General features: G+C 58.7%; 1 protein-coding gene and 1 long non-coding RNA gene across 3 annotated transcripts; one reads left to right on the forward strand and one right to left on the reverse strand.

Moving 5' to 3' along the window:
• Positions 1-3906: 3906 nt before the first annotated feature.
• Positions 3907-7731, reverse strand: LOC141572304 (uncharacterized). Its single transcript, XR_012497678.2, has 3 exons — positions 6829-7731; positions 6358-6507; positions 3907-6022 (listed from the first exon to the last, which is right to left on the reverse strand). It is a non-coding gene; the product is annotated as an uncharacterized LOC141572304 (long non-coding RNA).
• A 134-nt stretch (positions 7732-7865) lies between these two features.
• Positions 7866-10241, forward strand: CDKN1C (cyclin dependent kinase inhibitor 1C). Of its 2 annotated transcripts, XM_074336907.2 has the most exons (4): positions 7866-8026; positions 8207-8826; positions 9324-9458; positions 9552-10241. In XM_074336907.2, the coding sequence occupies exons 1-3, from the start codon at positions 7911-7913 to the stop codon at positions 9455-9457; spliced, it is 870 nt and encodes a 289-aa protein (XP_074193008.1). In that variant the 5' UTR covers positions 7866-7910; the 3' UTR covers position 9458; positions 9552-10241. The 2 variants fall into 2 exon arrangements, with proteins under 2 accessions (XP_074193008.1, XP_088645921.1); XM_088789795.1 differs by lacking the exon at positions 7866-8026 and having other exon boundaries at positions 8038-8826.
• Positions 10242-24259: the final 14018 nt, after the last annotated feature.

Consider the following 24259-nt stretch of genomic DNA (forward strand, 5'->3'; position numbering starts at 1 on the left):
CCAAGAGAGGCAGTCATTCTGCCTGACTCCAAAGCCCAGAGGTTTGCCCCTCAGCCCGGGAGGACGCCCTACTTTACCCCCTGGCCCATTCCTCTTGCTATGTGAATGCTACAGCATGGAATGGCCAGAGATGCAAAAGCCAGATGCCACCAGCAGAAATCCAGGCCCACCAGCACCCTAGGGGCAGTCGTGGGCTGTAGCCATACGCCCTGGCCTTCAGCAAGGGCCTGCTACCTCTCCCCTCCCACCCACACTCCAGTGCCATGGAGGCCCCTTCTGGCACCATCCTCCCTGACTCTTTCCTCCCCCTCCTTAATACCACCCCCCCGGCCCTCCCCTCCATCCCCCCACCCCAGTCCTAGAGCTCTCTGACCTGGCCCCTCCTGGGCCCCCAGCCCCTGCACTAGCCTGGCTCACCAGGCCCATCCTCACCTCCCTCCCAACCTCTGGTACCTTCCAAATGTAGACAGCTCCTGGCCCAGAGCCCCAGGCCCTGCACACCTGGCCCCTGCAGCCCTCTCCAGCTGCAGCTCGCTCTCTGCTCACTCTGAACACCAGCTATGATGGGCCCGTGCACAGCCCCCTCACTGACTGGCCCCTCCTTCCAGGTTCCTCCTCCTCATCCCAACTGGGGGTGGGCCCTGGTTACTGGGGGGCTCCTGCTGGACCCCACTGCCTGCCATCATAGCACGGGTCATGCCAGTAGCTGTGGAGTTTCAGTGCTTATACCTGGCTGTGGGTGGCTTGGAGGTGGACCCCAGGCCTTTCCTGGTGGCCCACAGGGTTCCCTTAGGTTGTTGGTGTCTTTGTGTGTGTGTGTGGGGTGGCAGCTCATGGAGGTCATGGGGCACACACATCTCAGTCCTGCTTTCTTATCTGTTGCTCCCCTGGCCACGCTCCTGCTTGGAAGGGCCCGTGTCCACACTGATCCCTGCAGGGCCCTAGCTCCCAGCCCAGAAACAGGAGTGTGGTCGTCGTTGTTAGAAGCGGCTGGAGCTCTGAGTGTGTGTCCGTCCACTCGTGGTTCTGAGTGTGTATCCACGCGTGGCCACCCAGACCCCGTGACAGTGGCAGGCAGGGGTGGGCAGGTGCAGGCCTCATGGGAAGGCCCAGGGCAGCCTCAGCGCTCTCTCTAGCCTGGGGGCTTTGACCAGCAGCACTAATGGAGGAACGAAGGCAGAGGGCGCTGGGATGCAGGAGGCATAGGGGGGATGAGGCAGGAAGAGGAAGAGGAGGAGCTGGGGGTGAGGAGGAAGGGAAGGAGGAAAGGGTTGAGGGGAGAGGAGGGGGCGGGGCCAGCCTTCACCTTGGGTCTTTAGCCTGTCTCTCCCCTTTCCCTTCTTTGCTTCTCAGCCCCTTATCCCCCTGCTCACCCTGAGTGTTATTTCCCACCAAGATATGAGTGACAGCTCTCTCCACTAAGCACCTAGGCGTGTTGCTTTTTATTTTTTAATGAGAATTCCCCCCTCCACATTGGGCAGCCACCCCCATCTTAGTCTTGAAGCAACCAGGGGTCACAGAGAGCGAGGCCCTTGCCCAAGTCACCCACATGGTGAGCATTGAGTGAGGTGGGCAGGAAGGCAGCAAGGGGCGGTGGGGTCCTTCTTTTTCAGTCCCCAGTGCGGTGGGCTAGCAGGCTCCTGGTGGCAGTGCTGTCTATGGACACCAGGGGGCAGCAGGCACCCAGCTTTGGGCCTCAGGGGCTGTGGCTGGCTGGCCGGTGAGGATGTGGCAGGACTGGTCTGGCAGGTGGCCCAGGGGCTCCCCCCGCCCCCCGCCCCTGGCTGACAGGGGAGGGAGGGGATGGGCACCCCTTTTACTGAGCCCCTACTCTGTGCAGCCCTGGCTTCCAGGAGGACCGGCCAGGGCTCAGCCCACTTTTAACTCCTAACTTGGTCCTGACTGAAGGCTGCTCACTTTGGAGACTAGGCTGGGAGGAGCTGGGAACATGTGATGGGTGAATGAATGAAGTAATGACTGCGGAGTGAATGAGGTGGTGAAGATGCTCCTTCCCGACTGTGGATGGGCAGAGGACTGGGGCCTGTTCCCTCACCGTGGGCACTTGCTGTGGGAGCAGGCGCTCACTCACTGCGCCCATCTTAGCGTGTGCCGCGTAGTGGGGCTCAACTAATTCCAAAATGAAGTCTCTCCTTGGGGCACAGGGTCTCCTGACTCTTGTTCCTCCGGTAACTGCAGGGCCAGGTCCCTGCTATGGGGGAAGGATGTGGGGTGCAGAGGAGACCCTCACCCCTCCTTCCTGGCATTTCTGGCTTCTCTGAACACCATATGGGGGTGTTGGAAGCCAAGTGGGAGGTGGGGGCCCTGGTGTACGCCGTGGGCAGAAGCTGCTGACTCCTAGGGGTCCCCATTAACCCAAGAAGACTAGACAAGAAGTCAGAGGTCACAGTAGACCTGAGATCCAGGAAGGAGGCATCTGATCAGCCCAGATTCCTTTTTCTTACCACTTCCCTGGCAACGTGAGCCACTGGCCTCTGGACATACAGTCTGTCTCCTGCAGGTGGGGCGGGAGGGAGGCCTGGTGGGACTCAGAGCTGGCCACAGAAATGTCTGAGACAGGTTCCCATACAGCCCTAGGACCCTCCTCCATGCCTGTCCCTACCCCGGATCCCCTCCCCAGTCCTGGGAGGGTCTGGCTAGAGCCTGGGATGACCAATGGTCCAGGGTCTCCTGGGACGTTCAGTGCTGAAACCAGAAAAGTACTGGGCCAGCTGGGACAAGGGGTCCGCCTGCTTGAGAACCCGAGAGGAAGCAGCCCCTGGGCGTTAGGAAGAAGGGCGGTGCAGCTCTCACGTCCAGGGCTGTTCCCTGCTCTGCCGCCCCTCCCCCAGGACCGCCCCGCCCTTCCCGCCTTTTCCTGGGGCGTGAAGACCCCGGCCCGGGACCCCGCGCACAAGGCACTCCCTGTAATCGGAGCTTTCGAATTAAGCTGCGCGGCATGTGGACGCGTCACCGGAGGGAGGCCGGCACCTGCGGAGGACGTGCCTGGCAGCCGCCGCGAGAACAGCCTGTCCTGGGGGGGCCGGGGCGGGGCGAGCAGAGCGCGGGAACTCGGTGCGGGAGGAACGTTTTGGCTGCGCCCAGCGCTGGGCCCCCGCCAAGGCGCCGGAAAGCCCCCCCCCCTCCCGCGCGGGCGCAGAGCCGGCTGCGCCGCCTGTCGCTGGGGGCTAGCTAGTTAATCTGTAACTCCCCACACCCTCCGGGCCTCCAGGCCCCATCTTATGGAGGAGAAGGGGAGGCTCAGAAAGCCGTGGCCTCCTCAGGGGTCTCACCAGGCCTGTCCAGGGCCTTTGTTGAAGGGCCGCTGCTGGGGGATGCGGCTGGAAGCCAAAGGGGTGGCCCTTCCAGGGACGTGTAGGCACCCCTCGAATGTTGGGGGAGTTGGATGAGGCAGTGAGGGCTTTTCCTTAGTGGAGTGTGAGTGGCACAGGGGAAGGTAGAGAGCCAAGTGGGAGCTTGGTCACCTTCTGGGTGGGATGCACCCGAGAGGTCAGACATCCCTAGCAGGCAGGGCCGTACCCCCCCCACACCCTAGATGCCTACCCCTAGCTCCAGGGCTTGTGGGGTGTCAGGGGAGGGTAAACCTGGGACTCTTGACTTCCTCTTCTGTTTTCGTGCCTACCAGCCCCTTGCAGAAGTCTGGTGGAGAGGTTTAGGACTAGGGGAAAGGAACAAATAGGCTGCTACTGAGTGCTGGGTGATCTCAGGTAGGTTGCTTAACTTCTCCGAGCCTCAGATTCCTCCCTTGCAAAACGGGAATCAAAATGCCTCACTCGGCGGGTTCTTGGAAGGATCAATGGGGCAAGGAGCGCCCCCCCCCCCCCCCCAGCAAAGCAGGCATGAGGTGGCTGGTGTTAGCCTTTGCATTATTCCTGCGGCCTCCTCAGAAGGGGCACCGCCCTGGATAGCGTCAGGGAGGCTGCCGGGAGGGGCGCCGACACAGACAGCCCTTGCGGGGTTTCTGGGAGCACTGAAAGGGGTGCACTCCGGCACACAGACTGGCCCAGTGGGCTTCCAGAAGCAGCTCCAAGTGGCTCCCCGGGAGAAGAGAGATTTGGGGCAGCCGAGGCGCTGGTGCGCAAGTCAGCCACCAGGGGGCAGCATGAGGCCGGGGACGGCACCGCGCGGCCAGCTGGGCTCCGCCTCTCCCGCGAGTGTTTGCCATCACAACCGCAGTGTCCTCAGCGGAGAAAGGAGCCCCAATATCCACCCATAGCGGGGCGTTGGGGGAAGAACTAAATCCCACGAAAGCTTGGTGCGGGTTAACGGGGTTCTTTAACCTTCCTGTACCTCCGTTTCCCCATCTGGGAAACGCCCATGTCACTCACACATGGGAGTAAGTGGTGTCTGTAGCCGACAATCCCGAAATTCTAGCGGATTAAGACGCAATAAAAGTTTCTCATTTCCATCACAGCCAGGTGGTGTGCAGAGGGCACTGGTGGCTGTGCTCTGCATGGCCATTCAGAGCTTCTGCTACCTAGAGGCTCTGCTGTCCCCAGGGGTCCCTCCCTGGACCCCCATCTGGCCAGCAGAGGCGGAGGGGAGAGGACTGGTTGGTTTTGAAGGCGGGCCTGGAAGTGGTGCAGAGACTTCTGCTCACGTTTTGTGGCCCCAGCTGGTGGTATGGTCCCACCCACTGCAAAAGGGCCGGGAATTGGGCCTTGTGCTCAGAAAACAAGGAGGCGGCTTGGTGAGTGCAGAGTGTACTCCCTTGGATGGTGTCAATATTATGAGCTATACATGCAAGATGACAGAGGGGGCTAGGTGCTTATGACACCCCCACAAACGGGCTCCCCCACTTCCAGACATACAAGATGTGGGGCGCTATGGAAGCCCAGGGGCCTATCCTTGCTGGTCCTGGGGGCCAGCATTCCTCCCTGGTTCTGCTGTTTGCAGCAACACAGAGTACAAACATTGTTCCTTTTGTTTCCTTTCTTCCTTCATATATATTTTTAATTACAAAAGTAGGGCTTGGTTGTATCCAGACAGATGTTTGCTTGCTTCAGGCCCCTAGGGGTGGTGAAACTGGGCCTCCCAGGCCCCAGCCCCTGGCTGTCCTCCCCCAGCTCTGTCCCTGGCTGGAGGGGGAGGGACCCAGCTCCACTCCTGGGGACCAGCAAGTTTAGTAAGTCGGTGGTTACCATCCTTGATCAAATTCATGGTCACAGACTCAGAGAAGGTCACCTCCCTGTCCTAACGAGACTTAGAGAAGAGGTGGCCCCACGGCCCCTGGAGAAATAAAAGTAGGAAGCCAGGCAACTGGAGGAGAGTGGGATCTGAACACTGCTCCTTCCCAGGTGTGTGGCCCTTGCAGCTCCTTTCCCTGTAAAAAGGTGAGGTCCAGCAACTGCCACACTGTGTGACATGAGGCATATAGGACATGCCACTCACAATCCTTGGAGACAGGACTCAGTGTCACATGCTGCTGGGTTTGTCACTGTTGGGGGGAGTGGGGGGGGCTGGGATTCACCTGCCTGAACTAGCTGGCACTCATGGAGGTGTCTGAGTGAGCACCACAGGCAGTGGGGTTGGTTCGCCCCAGCCCATCCACACATAGGTAGGGTCACATGGAGGTGTGGTGCAGGGTCAGCTTTTGCTCATTTATTAAGCGCACAGTAGGTCCCCTGTCCTTATATGGCCCAGGGCAGACAGATGCTCATACCACAGAGCAATCCCTGCCAGGGAGGAGGGCACAGGCTCTCCTGGGTGTCCAGAGCAGGGCTGGGAGTAGGGTGGCTTCCCTTCTCATGGAGGGGACGTGGCCTGGAGCCCGAGTCTGGGCTGGGGGTGGTCCAAGGTATCCTGATTTCTCGGGAGATGCTGGAGTTCATGTGGTTCCAGGTTTTGTGGTCACTGCTGTGGCCCTGTGCACACAGGGAAGGCTGGTACGGCCATGACACCAGGGCCAGGAAGGTCCTGCCTCCTTCTAACCCCAGGCCAGGTGATATCAGCTCTGCCCAAGAGGTCCTTGGGCCTGGGGAGCCTTGTCAGTGTCTCTATTTTCCTGAAGATACAGGATTGCAGTGTCCGTATGTGTCGTGGGAAATTGGAATAGTACACAGAAAATAAAGAAATCAACACCCCCAAAATTGCCTTTGGTTCTGCTATCAAGAGCCCAAAGTGGCACCCCACCTGTCCCTCACCTGGGTTGGTACCCTCTCCTGTTCGCCACCTCAATGGGAACCTTGCCTCCCCCATCCTCATCCAGGACACATTTGCATGTTATCAGTGTACTATCTACCCCCAGGGGTCTTGCAAACCCACCTGACCCTCCAGGGAGGCAGGCTGGTTGGGGTTGGGTTGGCCTTACTTCTCTCCTCGCTGGGCTCATGGGCTCACCTGGGGTCCAGAGCTCAGGGCTCTGCTGGATCCTCAGCTCCCAGCCCAACATGCCGGGCCAAAGGGAAAGCAGCAGGAAGTCATGGTGTCCTGTGGCCTGTCCTGGCTGGGATGGCCACTGGAGAGGACAAGGGGTTGTACCAAGGAACGCTGTGTGGGGGAGAATGGGCACAGGTCCTGGCGGGTCCTCCCCTTTCTGGGCTGGCCTCCCCATCTCTGACACTGTAGTAAGGCCCTCTGGTTTGCATGCCCTGGCATTCTTAGGGGTGTCCTTCCCCAAACACCAACAGTATTTATGGGGCACAACTGAGGGAGTGCTAGCCTTCCAGTATGGTGGAGGAGAGGTGCATTTCCTACAGTAGCAAGAGCAGGGCTGCCTGGGGGCTGCTCCTCCGTGGGACAAGGGACAAGGTTGGCCCAGAGGATCAGCAAACCCAGTCAAGGTTCTAGGCTGGGTGGAGCCAGACTCACCCCAACGGAGAAGCCTCCAGGGCCCTGTCCAATACACCAGGCAGCCTGGGCAGTCAGATCCGCTGCCTGGTGTGGCCCTACTCAGCCTGGAGTGGCCTGGCTCAAGTCTGAGGGGTGCTGGACACCCGGTCGGTAACATGATGGATATGGGCCAGGATGGGCTCAGCCTGTTTCCCGGCCGCTGGGCATGGACGGGAGGGCCCCAAGAGCTTCAGGCTTCAGACCGGGGCTCCAACGGGAACTGAGGGGCCAGCTCTCCGGGAGCCTGCCACTTCACCGCCGCCTGGGGGAAAGACTGGAGCTGACCCTCCCTCTCCCTCCCCCCTTCCGCTCGAGGGCTTTAGGGCCAGCAGGTGTGTTAGGGCTCCAGGTGCGCGGAACCCTACCAGGACACTAGCCCTGGGAGCTGCAGGCCGCGCGGGGGCAGCCGAAGACCCCGTCTCGCTCCAGCCAGGGAAGAACTAGCTGAGGCGGGTTAAAGCCCCGTCAGCTGGCGCGGGAGGCCCAAGGGCGAGCGCAGGCGGCGGGCTGGGCGCCCTCGAGGGGCAAGTCGGTCCTGGCCGGACGCCGGGCCCGCCGGAGGGGGTCGCCCGCAGCACCAGGGAGGGCGCGCCGACCAAGGGGGGGCACCCGCGCCGCCACAGCCGCGCAGCCCCCGCCTGCAGACAAAGGAGCCCGCCGGGGGCGGGAGCGGGTGTGTGTGGGGGGGAAGTGGGGCGAGGGGGCGGGGCACAACGGTGTCACGTTACCGCCCGCAGCGCCCTTTAACTCTGGCCCCGCCCCGCTCGGCGCCGCCCGCGCCCCGCCAATCGGCCCGCTTGCCCCGCCCGCTCTCGGGTGGGTGTGTGCTCGCGGCCAATGGGAGGCGCGCGGGGGCCGGGCCGCTGGCGGGGCGGGGGCAGTGCGCGGCCGCCAATCCCGGCCGTGTTGTTGAAACTGAAAATACTACTTATGCTAATCGCGGCGGGGCCCGCGAACCGGGGGTGGGGGGGAGTGAGGGGGGTTGGGGGGTGGGACCCTCGTGTATAAAGGGGCGCGCGAGGGCTGGGCGTTCCACAGGCCAAGTGCTCTGCGCTCGGTGGATGCCAGCCAGGCTAGAGCCAGCCGAGCGAGCGAGGACAGGCACTGAGGGGGCGCGGCCGCCGGCCGGACGACACAGCGAGCGAGACGCAAGAGCCGTCCACCGCTCGACAGCCAGGTAGCTGCTGCGCCCAGCCTCCCGCCTTGTCCCTTTGCAAATGCAGACTCCGACTGCGCGGGGTCTCACTTGCGCCGGGCCCCCGCCCTCCCCTCTCCTCTCCTGTCCTCCCCACTCCTCTCTTGTCCCGCGTCCCGGGCACGCGCACCCCTTGGCCACGTCCGACGTGTGTCTCTGCAGCGCATTGGCAATGGAGCGCCTGGTCTCCCGCCGCACCTTTCCTCCGTTAGTGCGCTCTAGCGCCTGCCGCAGCCTCTTCGGGCCCGTGGACCACGAGGAGCTGAGCCGCGAGCTGCAGATGCGCCTCGCGGAGCTGACCGCCGAGGACCAGCGCCGCTGGGACTACAACTTCCAGCAGGATATGCCGCTGCCGGGCCCCGGGCGCCTGCAGTGGACCGAGGTGGACAGCGAATCGGTGCCCGCCTTCTACCGCGAGACGGTGCAGGTGGGGCGCTGCCGTCTGCTCCTGGCGCCTCGGCCCCGCCCGGACGGCGCGGGCGCTAGCCCGCCCCCCGGGCCGCCGGCCGAGGAGCCCCTCGACGGCCTGGGGGAGGCGCCGGCGTCGCCGTCCAGTGGCTCGGCCGCGGCTCCCGCCCCGGCCCCAGCCGCGGCGCCGCCGGAGAGCGCTGAGCAGGAGGCGGGCCCGCCGCCGCGCAACCAAGAGCCCCTCGCTGAGCCGCCGCACTCAGGGGTCTCTGGGCGCCCCGCGCCGGGCACCGCCGCCACCAGCGCCGCCGCTGCCACCAGCGCCGCCGCCGGGGGCGCCGCGATCAAGAAGCTGCCCGGGCCTCTCATCTCCGGTGAGTCCCGCGCGGCCCCGCCCCGGCCCGGCCCTGCTTTGTCCGGCTGGCCGGGCTCCCCGGCCCTCGGGGGCCTCACTTGGTCCCCGCCTCCTCCCGTGGCATTAAAGGGCCCGCAGCGCGAAGGGCGCGGCTGCGCCCGCACCCGGTCCCCGCCCTGTTGTGCTCGCCAGCCGCGGACTGGAGCGGGAGGGGTGGGAGGGCGCGCTCTGGCCCCCTCAGAGTGCGGTCCTCGCCTCGGCCACTGGAGCCCCTCCCCCGGCGCGTCCCGGTGAGGCAATCGCGGCGCGGAGGGGGTTAAGTGCTCTGCAGCCCCGGGGGGCTTGGCCGCGGGACAAGGGGAAATGCTTACACAGCACATTGCGCGGCGACGTAAACAAAGCTGACCCGCCGCGGACCTTGGCGCGGGCGGGGACGGCGCCCCCACCGCGGCCAGGTCCCTCTTGGGTTCCCCGGCCCGCCCAGCCCTGACCAGCTGCGCGCGCTGTCGCCCGCAGATTTCTTTGCCAAGCGCAAGAGACCCGCGCCCGAGGCGAAGTCGTCCAACGAGGTGCCCGCGGGATGCACCGCGCCTGGCGGCGCTCCAGCTGTCGGCTCCGCGGAGCAAACCCCACGCAAGCGGCTGCGATGAGGTGAGTGGTGGCGGGGGCACGCGGGGGGGGGTCAGCCCCACGGGGTCCTCTCAGTCACTGTCTTCTCCCGCTCACTGCACCTCTCTCCCGCAGCCTCGCGCCCACAGAGCCCTGAGGGAGCCCGCTGGGCAGCGGACAGGAGAGGAGCGCTGGGCCTCGGCTGGGACCGTCCATGTAGCAGCAACCGGCGGCAGCTGCCACGGAGCAGCGTTCGGTTTTGTGTTTAAAAGTTTGAAAACTGTGCAATGTATTAATAACGTCTTTTATATCTAAATGTATTCTGCACGAAGAGTACACTGGTCCCAAGGTGTAAAGCTTTAAGAGTCATTTATATAAAATGTTTAATCTCTGCTGAAACTCAGTGCAAAAAAATGAAAAAAGAAAAAAAAAAAGGAAAAAAGAAAAAAACATGTATATTTGTACAAAAAGTTTAAAAAGTTATACTAACTTATATTTTCTATTTATGTCGAGGCGTGGGCCGCTCTGCCACGCGATAGCTCGGTTATTGGTTATGCCAAAGGCACGTCACCCGCATCTGGTTATCCACAAATGTAAATTTATTTTTATAGCGGACTCTGGGGGGGGATCGCCCACCAGCCGCAGCTGCCGTCCCAGCCCATCTAGCTTGCAGTCTCTTCGCGCTTTCGCTGTCTCTTTTATTATTATGATTATTTTAAACTTGAAGACAAATCTGTTAAAATGGTTCCTGAGCCGTCTGCACCACTGCCCCGGCCCCTCGTCCGCCGGGTTCTAAATAAAGAGGCCGAAAAATGCTGCAACTCAGCTTTGTGTGCTTGTACTGACTCCAGCTTTCCCCCCCGGCCCCCCGAAAGTTAGGGAGATAGTATGGGACACAAGGGGCAACCCCAAACAGGGGGACTTTGTCTTCATAGGGCTGGCCCACACCCACCTGCTGCAGGCCCTTACTGTAGGGATGAGCGGCCCCGCCCTGGATCTGCATTTGTCACACACACACCCTCCCCCATGTGCCGTACCCCTTACTCCAAGACAAACACCCACACCCCAGGGATGAGCCAAGATGGGGCTCAGGTGGGCACCTGCAGTGGGTGGGCAAACACCAACCAACCGCGGCACCCCACTTGACTGAAGTGCACTGGGGACTTGCACAAAATGGACCCTAAATGCTCCAGGGTCCGCAACCTCCCTGGGCTGGTGCCCCCCCCACCCCTCCCACCCCCGGTTGGGGCCTTGGACCCCTGATGTGTTCATGGCTTTCTCGAGCCGCACTGGGGGAGGGGCAGCCTGAAGGCCTGCGGGGGAGTGGGGAGGGGAGAACAGGGAAGCGCCCAGCCTATGGTGGGGGTGGGGAGCTGGGCTCTCTGCTTCTGCGGAAGAACTCAAAGCTGGGTCCACCCTGCGCACCCACCAGCCTTCTGGTTTCAAAGTGCTCCCTTTTAGTAAAAAAAAAAGACTTAAAATTTTTTTATAGCTGACCTATAAACCTCTGACAATGATGGCTTACAGTGGAAAGGGTGACATACAATAGCCAAAACCGATGGCTGATAGTATTTTTGCTGGTGCCTTGGAGAACTGGTGGTGTATTTTATTAAGTTACCAGTTTGGAGCTGACGTCCCCATGGGTCAGGGACGAAGGCTGGGCTCAGCCCTCAATTTTGGAGATGCGTGTGGACGTGTAATTAACCTCCCCCAATTGCCCGAAAGGGCCTGGGAGGAGGAGTTGGGGCCTGGCCCCAAGGCCCAGCTGGGGCCAGATGCTGAGAAAGGACCCCCGCCCCAGTGAGCTTGTGGGGCCTCTGCCCCCTTCAGCTCTGCATCCGCCTGGTCATAACCCTGGAATCAGCCCTGTGTAGACCTGGCTTCAGCCTTCAAACTTCTCCTCTGGGGAGGGGGCCTCCTCCACATCCCCTGGGTGACCAGGCCGAAGCACACTTTGGCTGACAGGGAGAGGGAGTCTGCAGGCACTCTACCTAAATTAAAAATTGGTACTGATGACAGAATATGAAGGGGTGGGCAGCTCACAGTCCCCAAACATGATGGCTGTACAGGCCTTCTCCTGTGGGCTGGGCGGGTTGGGCGGCCAGGGTCCTGCCCAGCTCTGGGGCTCACAGCCCTGGTCCCCAGGCCAGGAACCTGGTGGTGCGAGGCCACCTGCCTCCCAGCTCTAGGTTTCTTTCAAGGGTCCTTTCTCCAAAACTCTGAAGGCTGCGGATGGATGAGAAGGTGACCACTAGTGTTTCTCAGATATCTGTCCCCAGGGCAGCAGCTGGCAGGGGATACCAAGAGGTCATCCTCCACTGGGAAAATGCATTGGATTTTGAATCACACGTGTGACCCTGGCACTTATGTCCCTGGGCAAGGCCTTCTTTCCCTCTGTGGGCCTCAGTTTCCTGCCTTTGATGTCCCGTACGAGGATAATCATGGAAATAATAGCATCTCGTGGCACCACTGCAAAGCTCTGCTCATCTGGGCGTGCCCTGCCATCAGGACAGGCCCTTTCCTCTTGGTCCCCAGGCTTGCCCAAGCCCAGAGCACCTGACAGCTGGCACAGACATGGGGTGGGTCTGCCCTCTGTCACAGTCTGACTCTAGCTCCGTTGGGGATCCATGATAATGATAATGACAGCCGTGACAAGGGGACATAATGGCTTTCAGCATTGGGTCCTTCTCTGTGCCAGACAAATGCTGAGCACGATTCATCCTCAATGAGATCCTACCAATATGGCCCCACCATCTTCCACCTATGTCTAACGAGGAAACTGAGGCAGGGAATTACCTGCCCAGGGACAAGCCACTAACCTTGGCAGGGACGAGGGACTTTGGAGCAGGGCTGCCAGGCTCCAGAGCCCCAATCATTGAACTATTCTGTCCCTTGGAGGCTGGACACATGGGGGGTTGGGGGGAGCCAGGCCCCAGTACAGTGTAAGGGGTGTGATTTCCTGTGTGCACACGGAATGCAGTGCCTGGCACACACAGTCGGCTGCAGTGAACCTCAGGGGTTAGGATGATGGTTTCCTTTACTGAGCACGTGCTATATGCCAGGCACGGTGCTAGGCTCCATAGAGATGGCAGCTTCCCATGGGCCAAGCTGGCAAGGCAAAATAGAGAGCCTTTAACCTATTAACCAACAAAGTGGTGACAGCCAGGCAGAGGCTGAGAAGGGACTGCCCTGGGCAGTGGTGGGCACAGCGCTCCAGCTGGGTGCAGAGGGAAGTCACGGTAGGAGATGACAGAATGTGCAAAGGTGGGATGGAACCTGGAGCTGAGTGAGGACAGAGGCTGAGAGGGAAGCAGGGTGAGGGTCGAGCCAGACGACGGGGTGGGAGAGTGGTGACCGGGGGCTGCTTGGGGACAGCCCCTGGTGTGGCCCTGGCACTTGGCTGGCTGGGCCTGGGGGTGGGTATTGGGCCTGCACATGGATTAAACATTATTCAGTGTAAGAGGACCTTTTGGGGTGTGTCTGCTGGACCTCTCCACCCCACTCCCTGTCGTCTCCCTCTGGTCTTCTGGACCTTCCCTCAGTCTGATGGGCTAGGGTCAAAGGTTGGATTTTATCTGCAGGTGTGGGGGCCCTGGAGGTATTGACGCAGGGGTGACAGAAGCTGAGGGGGCTTAAAAAACACCCTGAGGCTGCTGGGTGGAGGGACAAATGGGGGCCAGTTAGAGGCCCCTGTGGCCATTCAGGCTGAGGTACCAGTTTGGCAAATATTCAAGTGCCTCCCGCATGCCAGACGCTGCTCTGGGCACCAGAGACCCAGCAGTGAATGAAACGGCCGTGATTCTGTCAGCAGGAGCTGCCTCTATAGTGGGAGGTGACACAAAAAAACCTGGTAAATGAGCTATAGCCAAGGTGATAAGGGTTTGGAGTAAAAAGCTGAGCCAAGGCCAGGGGCCTATTGTTTAGAGCAGGCCAGTCCAGGAAACCCCCTTCCAGCCCCCCAGCAGGTGACATCTGTGCTTGGCGGAGGGGTGGGAGCCACGAGGATTAACTGGGAGAAGATGGTTTCAGGCAGAGGGAACAGCCTGTGCAAAGGCCCTGAGGTCGGAATATTCATGGGCTAGTGGACCATGGGGGCTGGAGCAGGAGGGGGGGGGGAGAGCTGTGAGATATATTGGGAGGGAGATCTGGGTGATGGACTGGATCAGGGTGGGGGTGTGGGAAAGCAGGCAAGGAGGCCTGTGAGGTGTCTGGTTGTGGTCCATTCTCTGGGAAGCCTTCCCAGAGAATGGGAGCGCAAAAGGTCAAAGCCCTTTTTTTTGGACATAAATTGTAATGCAGGCTACACCTGCCCGGATTTGTACTCTCACCTGGACCCTGGGGACACCAGGACACATGCTTAGTTTTTGCAAGAGTCCTGCCAATGAGGCATCAGCACTCCATGTTACAGGTGGGGACAGTGAGGCTCAGGGACCCAAAGCACATGGCCTAGGGTCACTCACCGGCAAAATACCCAGACAGACCGCAGTCCCGGCTGCGTTCACCGATACTGTTTCAAGAGGACTGTTTCTTAAGTAAGTAAATAAATAAATACATTATTATTACCTAAGTCTATATTTTGTCCCACCCTCTGGACAACCCCTGGTCTTTTGCTGTCTCCGTAGTTTTCCCTTTTCCAGAATGTCATATAGTTGGAATCATACAGCTTGTGATCTTTTCAGACTCGCTTCTTTCAATTAGTATGCACATTTACGTTTCCTCTGTGTCTTTTCAGGGCTCGATAGCTCATTTCTCTTCAGCGCCGAATAATATTCCACTGTCTGGATGTCGCACAGTTTTCTCAGCCATCACCTGCCAAAGGGCGTCTGGGTTGCCCCCAAGTGTGGGCAGTTATGGCTACAGCTGTACAGCTGTTGGCATGGGCATCCGCTCTCGACTCCTCTAGGTAATTCACACCAAGAAGCGTGCCCGGGTCGTCTGAGGAGTAAGTACAGGGAGTTTTGTTGGAAACCAACTGCGTGGCCTCACCATTCTGCATCCCCCCGAGCCATGAGTGAGAGTTCGTGTCCTACACACTGGTTTGCAAACTTTTCTCTTGTGTGTACCACACCGATCACCAGTTTTCAGGTGAATTTAAGACAGAAATGAAGCTCATTACAATTTAGACACCAAGACAAGCATAATTAAAACGGAGCACCACCGACGGTGGCTCAGGCCACGCATGGTCAGTCCCTGGTCCAGCTGGCTCTGTGAGGATTGTGTTATTGTCTAAATAGTTGCTACCTTGCTCTGTGGGAGGATTCTGTATCTCCTGCCTGTTAATATCAGAGTTGGCCACGTGACTTGCTCTGGCCACTGAAATGTGATTGGTGTGACATATGCCACTGCTGAACAGAAGCTGCACAAGCCGGTGTATAGTGCCACCCTTTTGTCCCTCTACTGTGAGGCCAGCAGGCTCCCGATAGGGGCCGCTCCTCCCACCTACATGCAGTGGAACCCAGGCACCAGGGATGGGACTGTCCACCAGGATGGGACTGTCACACTGAGTGACAAATTCTGCTGTAAGGCACAGTGCTTTTTGTTATGCAGCTAAAAGTCAACCAAGCTGACAGAGACACCTTCTCTGAACATCCCAACTCATTGCTTCAGGTTTCCAGGAATCAAAGCACATTGTTCTGGCAACTGGGACACATGTCCAGGAATGATGGACCCCTCCCTGAGCACTATGTTCAGTGTCCCCCAAGTGCTAAGTACAGCCTGTCACATTTCACGGCTGGGAGGCCAAGACTTTCAGCATGTGGCTGGGTCCCGTGTCCTCTCTGGTGGCCTGTTCTGCTGTCCTGTTTGTACGTGCTTTAAAAAATGTCCAGTGGGCGAGGCAGAGCGCACAGGGTGAGGAGCTGCAGGTGGGACACACAAGCCTGGGAGACCATGGGTGGGACGACAGTTCTGCATGGCCATTGTGACAGTGACCCAGCTTCTGACCGCACCACTGGGTGTGGTGGCCGTAGGCTCATCATTACCACAGGGGTCAGTCGTCCTGGGGCACAGACTGGTGACAAGCTTCCACACGGATGAGACCCCATGCAGCCACGTCTGCTTGTCTCCACATGCCACGGCACCGACATGGCCGGTGGTCCAGGGCCCAGGCACGGGGATGAGGCACTGACTCCCACCGCAGGAGGGCTGGCAGCTGAGGGCTCCGAGTTTTCTCCATAACCATAGATGACCCATGTCCAGGGACAGTGGGCTTGGGGGACAATGCCTGGCTCCTTGTCTTGAGCAGACAACTCTGAGGGACCACGCCAGGTCCAGGCCCCCGAGGTCCTGGCTGAGACTTTTGTCTCATCTGCGTCATAGCTCAGCTCTTCCCTCTTCTCACCCTGCTCCTCCACTCCACAGGGGCAGGCAGGAGAGAGGCCCCCGAGGCAACTCATGCATACGCACACACATGGGCATGCAGGTACACACACACACACGGACACACACGGCACGTACGCAGAGACACATGGACACACAGACACGCATGCACGTGCCGACACCGACAGACACACAGGACACAGATCCAAACACACACATGTCCAGTAACTCATCTTATGTCCGTCTTTGATGAAGGAGGAAAATTGTCAAGATTTGGGAGTGGGTCACAGTCTCAGACTGAGCAGTGTGCACATGGTTGGGCAATCGCTGATTCTGAAATTTAAAACTGGTGTTGTTTAGGGCCCGAAGTGAGTGTTTTAGGGGTAGTCAAGATAATGATTATGTCATGGGGATATGCTCCTTGAAATAAGAAAAAAAAGTGGCCTCTGGTGGCCTTAGTGGCATCAGGAAAAAATGCTTTGATCTTAGCCAGTGCCCGAAAGCCGTCAGGTGTGGGCCCTTCAGTGTGGAGGGGCTGTGTGTGTTCACCACCCCTCCCCCATCACGACCACAGCTGTATTATTCAATGCTGGGGGATAAAGTCAGGTGAGCGCCAGCATCTGCTGCTTCTCTTCCATCCGCAGGAGAATGTTGTCCATCCGTCCCAACGGGCTCTTGCCAAGTAAAAATGGTCCCGTGTTTTGTGGTTTAGAACAACAGTGTTGTTTATACCTGTGATGCTAGGAGTCAGGAATCTGGGAAGCACTGGTGGGGAGCTTCGCTCTGCTTGAGGGGATGTCAGCCAGGGTGGTTTGGTCAGGGTCGGGGGATGGACTTCCAAGGTGACTCAGCAGACTGAGGAAATGCCCGCTGGGGCCTCAGGTCCTCCTCCTGTGCCTTCTCCAAGGGGCAGCTTGGGCTTCCTCACAGCATGGCAGCTGGGTTCCCAGGCACGGGTTCTGTTCAAGCAACCCGCAGGGGCTGCAATGTCTCTAACAGCCTAGCCTGGGAAATCCAGGGCAGCAGTGTCCGCTGCCTCCGCGGACTAAGCAGGAGTTACTGCAGAGACCGCCACGATCCAAGGAGCTTGCAGCCGTCTGGGCACGTCCCTGTCCTGGCAGTGCCCAGCACGTTCCCGGCGCTTTCCTTCAGGACTCACAAAACAGTTGTTTCCTAAATTAAAAACCAAATTGTTGTCCTTTAGCATGGATTTTCAGGAATAAACAGAAAGGAAGGTCACTCAGCACATCTTGTGTTTGAAGTGACCAAACACCAGGTGCAGCTTCCTGCTCAGACATCAGAGCTGGGTCCAGGCGAGAGGCAGCGCTGCGGGCACGTGTACATAACTGCATGGACCCCTCCTCCCAAGGCCACTGAGACGGCGCCATGGCAACACCTGATAGGGCACGCTGCCAGCCGCCCAGTCTGCCTTCTTTTATGGAATGTGTGTGTATTATACATATAGACACATATACATATTTGTACATCATTTCTCTCTTTTGTTAACTTTGTAGCTGGTTTTATAATTTTTCAGCAATAGTAACAGTATCCCTTGTACCTCCTTTAAAAGAATTCTTATGGGAACTGGCAAACAAACACGAAATTAACAGGGCAGTGCCCTGAGCTCAGCAGCCAGCGTCAACATTCATTAAGATCTTTTCTGATCTTGTCCATTTGTTTCCCTTCCCCAACTTTTACTCAGTGCCTTTTTAAAGCGATTCCCAGACTCTGAGTCCTCCCACGGGCAAATCTGTCCTTGCAAGTGGACCCGGCATCGTTTCTGCTAGTGCCACGTGGACCCACCGGGTGAGGCAGCCGCTGTTCCTCCCTCATCTTCAGGGCAGCATCCGTCAGCTTTGACCCAAAAAGTGTTCCTTCCCTTTATTCTAGAAGGACGCTGTTGGGGTTCCTGGGAGGCCCTGTGCTGTGTTTGAAAATGACACAAAACCATTGCCAACCTCATGCCACTGGCACGCCAAGTTTCCTGAGACTCTGGACAGGGGACCAGTCCAGCGATGTCCTGTTTGCCTCACTGGCACCTAGAGGGCCTCAGTTCTTCCTGGCTGCTCTTTGGGCCGGTCCTGCTTGGTGGACAGTGTCTGCGTGTAGAGGACATTCCACGCTCGCCCTGGAGTCCCAGCGAGTCTATATGCTTTTCTGAGCCATTGGTCCACTTTTAGTGACTGCCATGGTAATACAAGTGTCACACATGCAAACCATCACATGCAGACAGCAGAAGGCATGTCAGAGGGAATTGACCTTGGCTGCTCAGTGGTCCTGACTGGCCGTAGGAGCACATAGGGTCACCTTTGTGGTCTGTGCATGAGCACACATCCCCTTTTCTCCTTGGAAACGGCCACCTGCCTGCAGCAACTTCCCAGGTATGATGGTCTGAGGCTGCGTCCAGTGACCTCGCCTCAAAGGGGCTCTTAGAGTGGGGATGAGGTTGTCATCGGTGGGACTGGGGCCCGTGGCAGGGGCTCATGGCTGACGTGGCAAACACACAGGGGATTTGTACCGGTCCCACCTGGGGAGGGGGTAGTTGGAGCAGGGTCACGGCAGGATGTCTTCCTGATTGTCTCCCATTTATTCGGGACTTCCCCTCCTTGCTGGGGTCTGGTGCCCACCCTCCCTCTCTGAGCCACGATTTCCCCTCTCTGAACAGAGAGTCTCTGAGGGCCTGTCTAGCTCCAATGTTCTTTGGGTCCATGAAACCGTCGGTGGTTTGAAATCTGTCTCCAATAGACACTGTCGTCTAGTGCTGGCCCTGCCCCCAGGCCCTCCTGGACTCAGGCTTGGAAGGCCTTAATTGGCAGGTTGGTGGGAAGCAGCCAGCCACCCACCCAGGGGCTCTGGGAGCTTTTTGTTCTGATGGTCACATGGGGTTTCTCTCCCAGCCCCTGCATTTTCAGGCCTGGAAAGGCACACATGGCCAACAGCAGAGCCTGAAGCCTGAGGGTTGTGGGTGGAACCTGGTCTACAGAGGCTGCAAGTGACTGCCTGTCACCTGGTGTCCACTGACTGAGGCTTCCTTGGGTGAGGGGTCATGCTGCCCCCTGACTCTCTCCCAGAGAGCACTCTCTGTGGGCAGGGACAACCCACAGCTTCAGTGGCACGTCACCTAGCTCGACCCCTGTCACAAAGGCAAGTGTCTGTGTCCTCTGTTTTCTGTGCAAATCTCCCTCAGCCCTGTGCTGGGAGATCTTTTTGTGGCCTAGTATACCCCAAAGGGGCAGGAGCTGGTGTCCTGGGTCCCAGCACCCAGTTCCCAGCATGCACTGAACATACTTTCATAGCTTCTGATGGTGCTTTAAGCCCAGAAGCATGTGCCTGAACAAAAATGAAAGAGAGAAAAGAAAAGAAAAGAAAAGAAAAGAAAGAAAGAAAGAAAGAAAGAAAGAAAGAAAGAAAGAAAGAAAGAGAGAAAGAAAGAGAGAAAGAAAAGGAAGGAGGGAGGAAGGGAAAGAGGGAGGGAGGGAAGGAGGGAGGGAGAGAGACGGGGGAAGAGAAAGAAATACTATTTGAATTCTGTCGAATGACTTTCCTTTGTTTTTTCTAGTTTTGTTGTCATTTTGATGGTTCATTTCAGGGGTTTTCTTTCTCGGTTTTATACCTGCCGCTTTGGGATCTCCTGGGGCCAGGCTTAGGGAGCAGACCCCAACTGCCCCCCCAGGGCTCCTGCACTGGGAGAGGCTTCTGTGTGCTCAAGGTGCCGGAGGCCCCCAGCTCCCCACACTCCCCTCACACCTTCCACCCTGCTCACCCCACCGTGGAAGCAAAATGAACAAAACCCGCCTGCCCAAAGAGTAACAGAAAAATAAAGAACCCAGGTCTGGGTGAAGTTTCTCTGCAAGTTTCCATGGGGAGATGGGGCCTCCCAGCCAGGAGCCTTCCTTGGGAAACTCGGTCTGAGGCCAGACGGGGCTGCCCCCTTGGAGGCCCGAGGAGAAGGTGGGGAAGGTGGGAGGAAATTGAGTTGGCTGGGCCGCTGCACAGGGAGGAACGAGCACTGGCGTCTGGGCGGGGCACTGAGGAGGAGATGCAGCCACGCAGCCTGGCTGGTAGAAGTCACACGAGGTCAGAAATGCCCAGGCAGGAAATGAGATGCAACTTGTAAAAGACATCAAAGGAAGTGGAAAAACATTCTTCTAATATGTCAGGGAAAGGAGAGGGAGTGGGGAAAATGCTGGCTCTTTATTAGGGGAGGGGAGGGGGGTGATAAGAGATGGCACTAGATCCTTAAAATAAACATAATTACTTAAAAGCGGGAGCCAGGGACCTAGGGGTGGGAGGGAGTGAATACCGCTCTGCGACCAGAGAGCCAAGGGGCAGGCTCGGAGCCCTCCAGATGTGCCCCTCTGCCTGGCACCTTGGAGCAGCATTTAGAGGCCAGGCTATCTCAGCCAGTGTCTCCAGGCCCAGGGATGTGGGGCTTGCTGGGTGCACACTGCAGGTCACCAACGCCTTGCCAAAGACCCAGGAGCAGAATGCCCTTTCCCGGAGGAAAACCCCACGTGACTCTATGTGCCAACACTTGAAGATACCTGAGAACAGTTCGGTGCTAAGAACACATCCAGGAGCCTGAGTCCAGCTCTCTCCACAGAGAGGGGCAGGCTGTCTGGCCAACCAAGCGATGCTGCCATGGAGGGAAGAGCTGGCCTCAGCATCCTGTCTATGGCCAGGCACCACCCCTGCCCTCTCTTCAGGTCGCGGCCTAGCTCCAGTGCCCACCTGAAGTTGGCTGACTGGAGCAGAACCCTGCTCCCGACTCTCTGGGCTGCACTCCATGTGAGCCTTCCTCACCTCTGGGCCCATCGCACGTGGCATTACAGTCCCTGCCTAGCTCTTGACCACTTCCTGCTTTGTCTTGCCATGGCTTCCACCCGCCAAGGAGGGAGCTTAAAATAACATCTGGGGAGATACAGAGAGTGTGTCCCCTTCAGATGGAGGCCTCAGCGCAGCTTCTGAAAGGGCACATGGATAGGAAATGCAGGTTACCTTGCGCCTGGCACCCAGGATGGGCAGGATGTTGGGTCCTGCTTTTAGGGGCAATCAAGTCCCCCACTGGGCTAGGCCTTGTTTAGCAAAATGGGGCAGTGCACAAAAACGAGGGGGTGCTGTGGGGTTGCTTCTCCCAGGCCCTGGGGAGCAGTGGGGAGCCTGGGGCTCCTGGCAGGGCACTCTCCTCGGCTCCCAACATTCTAACAGCAGCCACAATAACAACTGCAGTTCAAAAGTTCAAGAATCTGGTTCTGAGGCAAGCTTGAGAGAGCACCGCTGGGTGCGTGGGTGCCCTGCAGGACGGACGGTGTGGGAAGGTGCTGGCCCCCAAGGGGACAGCCACCCTGCGCCCAGAACTCTACGGTGGGAAGCAGGGGCGGGTTCCCGCCGGGCGGGGCGTGCAGGCGGCAGCGCAGGGGCGGGTGGGAGCACGCAGCGGTGCCCGGCGGCCCTACCCGCCTGACGGCGGACTCGGGGCGGCCGGCGGGCGGGAGCCTCCCCCTCCGGGCAAGGCCGTGCTGGGTTCGCCGGTCCGCGGGGAGGGGCGGGAAGGCAGCTGGACGCGGCGGCGATTTATGGGCCTTTCAGCCGAGCAGGTGCCTCTTCGGGCCGCCCATTGTCTCGTCGGCCTCACAAAGGGGCTGCTGCCGCCGCAGTGCCGGCCCCCGCTGCGGCCTGCACGGGCGCGAGGGCCCGGGGCGCGCGAGCCATCCGTCCGCCTGCGCCCACCCGTCGGTGCGTCCTTCCGCGCGACCTCCGTGCGCCTGTCGGCGGGGAGCAGGCCTTGTGCGCTCGGCGTCCCTCCCTGGGCACTACCTGCCTGCTCCGCCCGCGGGAACCCCGCACCCCGACCGTGCGCCCGCGGCCGTGGCGCCCGCTTCTCTCGCGCCGTCGGGCACCCGGCTCCGCCCGGCTGGCACGGCCCGCGCCGCGTCCCGGGTGCACACACAGGGCCCCATTCTTCCCGGCTCCGCGCAACCATATGGCAAATCCTCGTCGACACAGCAGCCCCCGCTCATTCAGGCGCAGAATGTCCCGCAACAGGGAACAATCAGAACTCTGTTCGCGTCTATTATAGATGCGAACGGGCGAGAAAAAAAAAAATCATTTAACTCCAAGAGATAGCCAGCTAATTACCAACCATATGTGAGCCCGGATTCAAAGCCATGCTGAGGAGTTCATTCTGAATCGGGCGACTTTATTAGGTACAGAAGACAGATGTCCCGACAGCACACGCATCACAGAAAATCGTGTCGGGGAGTTCTTGAAATGTCCGGGAGAGCTCTTTAAATATTAAAGACCAGCCCTGTTGATGGGCTGGGCAGGGGTCCTCTGGGAGTTCCAGGCCCAGGAGCAGGACCTGGCAACAGCGACTGTGGCAGACGCTGGCCCCTCCCCTCGGTGCTCAGGCGCCTGCGTCTCAGGTGCTCTGGGGGCCCAGGGAGGTGCAAAGGGAACCCCACGCGCTTTGATGGCTCATTGTGTTCTCTGGCGCCTCCAAGGGCCAGGGGATGGCTCCGTGAGGGCATCAAGGCTCCACTTTGCCCCAAGGAAGGTTCTAGAAAGAAGCTGCAGTTGGGGGTGTCTGGTTACAATGGCCCAGCCAGAGCCCAGCTGAGCTGTGGGGACAGCAGATCTTCCACTGGAGTTTACTGAACGAATGAATGAATGAATGAGTGAGTGAGTTAGTGGCAGCCAACTCACTAGGAAAATCCCTTGGGGGATGGGGGTGGGGACAACAGCGGAAGGAAAGCAGTCCTGATTTCTTTACCAGGAAAAAAGCCTCCGGCCTTGAGCCTTCATTCTTTGAGGAAGGGTAAAGAAGTCTTGTTAGAGAGAGAGAAAATCTTTCTGTTTTCCATGCAGTGCAATTATGTTCCAGCTTTTTCTCCTTGTTATTCTTTTAAGCCAAATGTATGAATAAAAGGATTATTCCCCGCCCCCCCAGGCCTGTGGGGGCCACTGCCGCCCATGGCTTCCGCATTTCTTCTGTGAAAATAAGTGAGGTCAGCTGCCACTCAATTGTCGCAGCATATATATTTGAAAATTTAAATATTTGAATCAAAGGACGAGGGGGGATTTGCATTTCTGCCCAACGTGAGGCACAATGGAATGGGTTCACTGGGAGTGAATTGTCCCCTCGCGGGAGGAATCTGCACAAAGGCCGCCAGTGCTCTCCCTTTTGTTTCTTCTGCTTTTGTTTTGCCTTGTGTTTTTCTTTCCTCTTACCCGCTCCAAACCAGGAGGTTGTTTTCTGAGACGTGGTGACTGACTTTGGTTTCGAGGACATAAAGAAACATGGAAAAACTCCCCAGAAACGCTCACATCAGAAGCCTCTCTGGCACAAAAGCAAAATTTAATTGAACATGTGCGGGTGGAAAAAGAGATAGGGGGACTGCCGGTGCCACTAGAATGGGCTAATCAGCTGACTCCAGCTGGACTGGCTGAGGCACTTAATGAAGGCCCGGTGAGTGGGAGGGAGGCCCCGCGTCCTCCAGGCAGGCCCTCATTCTCCAGGGCACCCAGCCTCCCCATCCACCCCAGCCAGCCACATCCAAATCACTGTCCCCAATTAGCATGAGGGGCACAATGCCAACCGCTCTGCACATGGCTGTTTTGTCTTGGTCTTGGAGGATGGCATTTTGAGGGACTCTCACGTTCACCACGTGTCCCTAGGTGTTGGGACCACACTTCTAACTGAAGCTAATTGGGAGGCAGCTTACGGCACTCGGTCAGAGGAGGTCTTGGGGCTGGCGTCATGCGGGGTCTCAGCTCCTGCTCCCCGCATAAGAACGCAGGACATGGTGAGGCCAAAAAGGAACACCAACTGAGCCATGGATGAGGGGTTCATACCACTATATTCTTGCTGGCGGCTGGCTTGGAGACACAGGAAGCAGGAGCCACATGACGTGCAATCTGCCGTCTGTTTCTCTGCCAACCAACCCACTCCTTGCTAACTGCAATCCACTTGCTCTCTCAGCCACGTCATTTATATCAGTGGCCAATGGCTAACTGGTTCAAGCTGATGGCCAACTCGTCACAGCTGATGGCCATCTACTACCCAAGCCAGCACCTTTCCACGTGAGGCCGAGAGCCTGGAAACTGCTCTCTGGGACTCTGTCCCCATAGCCGGGCATGGGTGGGAGTTTCTGCTGGTCTGGAGGTCTGGGGCGTAGTCTCTCTCTCCACCCTGGCTGCGTGGGTCTGGACAGGAGTCTTGCCCTCTGTTGAATTGGGGTGGGGTGAACAATGCCCTATGAGTTTGCTGTGGCTGCTGTAACAAAGTCCCACAGGCCGGACGGCTTAAACAATTTATTCTCTCCCTGTCCTGGAGGCTGGAGCCCGAGAGCCAGGTGTCGGCAGGGCTGGTTCTGAGGTCTCTTTCCTCGGCGTGTAGATGGCCGTCTCCTCTCCATGTCCCCACACGGTCGTCCCTCTGTGAGTGTCTGGGTCCCGATCTCCTCTTCTTACAAGGACGCTGGTCTCACTGGGTGAGGACCCACCCCAGTGACCTCATTTCAACA

The sequence above is a fragment of the Rhinolophus sinicus genome, chromosome 14 (assembly GCF_057876585.1).
Source record: "Rhinolophus sinicus isolate RSI-liver-muscle chromosome 14, RSI-T2T, whole genome shotgun sequence".
Lineage (NCBI taxonomy): Eukaryota > Metazoa > Chordata > Mammalia > Chiroptera > Rhinolophidae > Rhinolophus > Rhinolophus sinicus.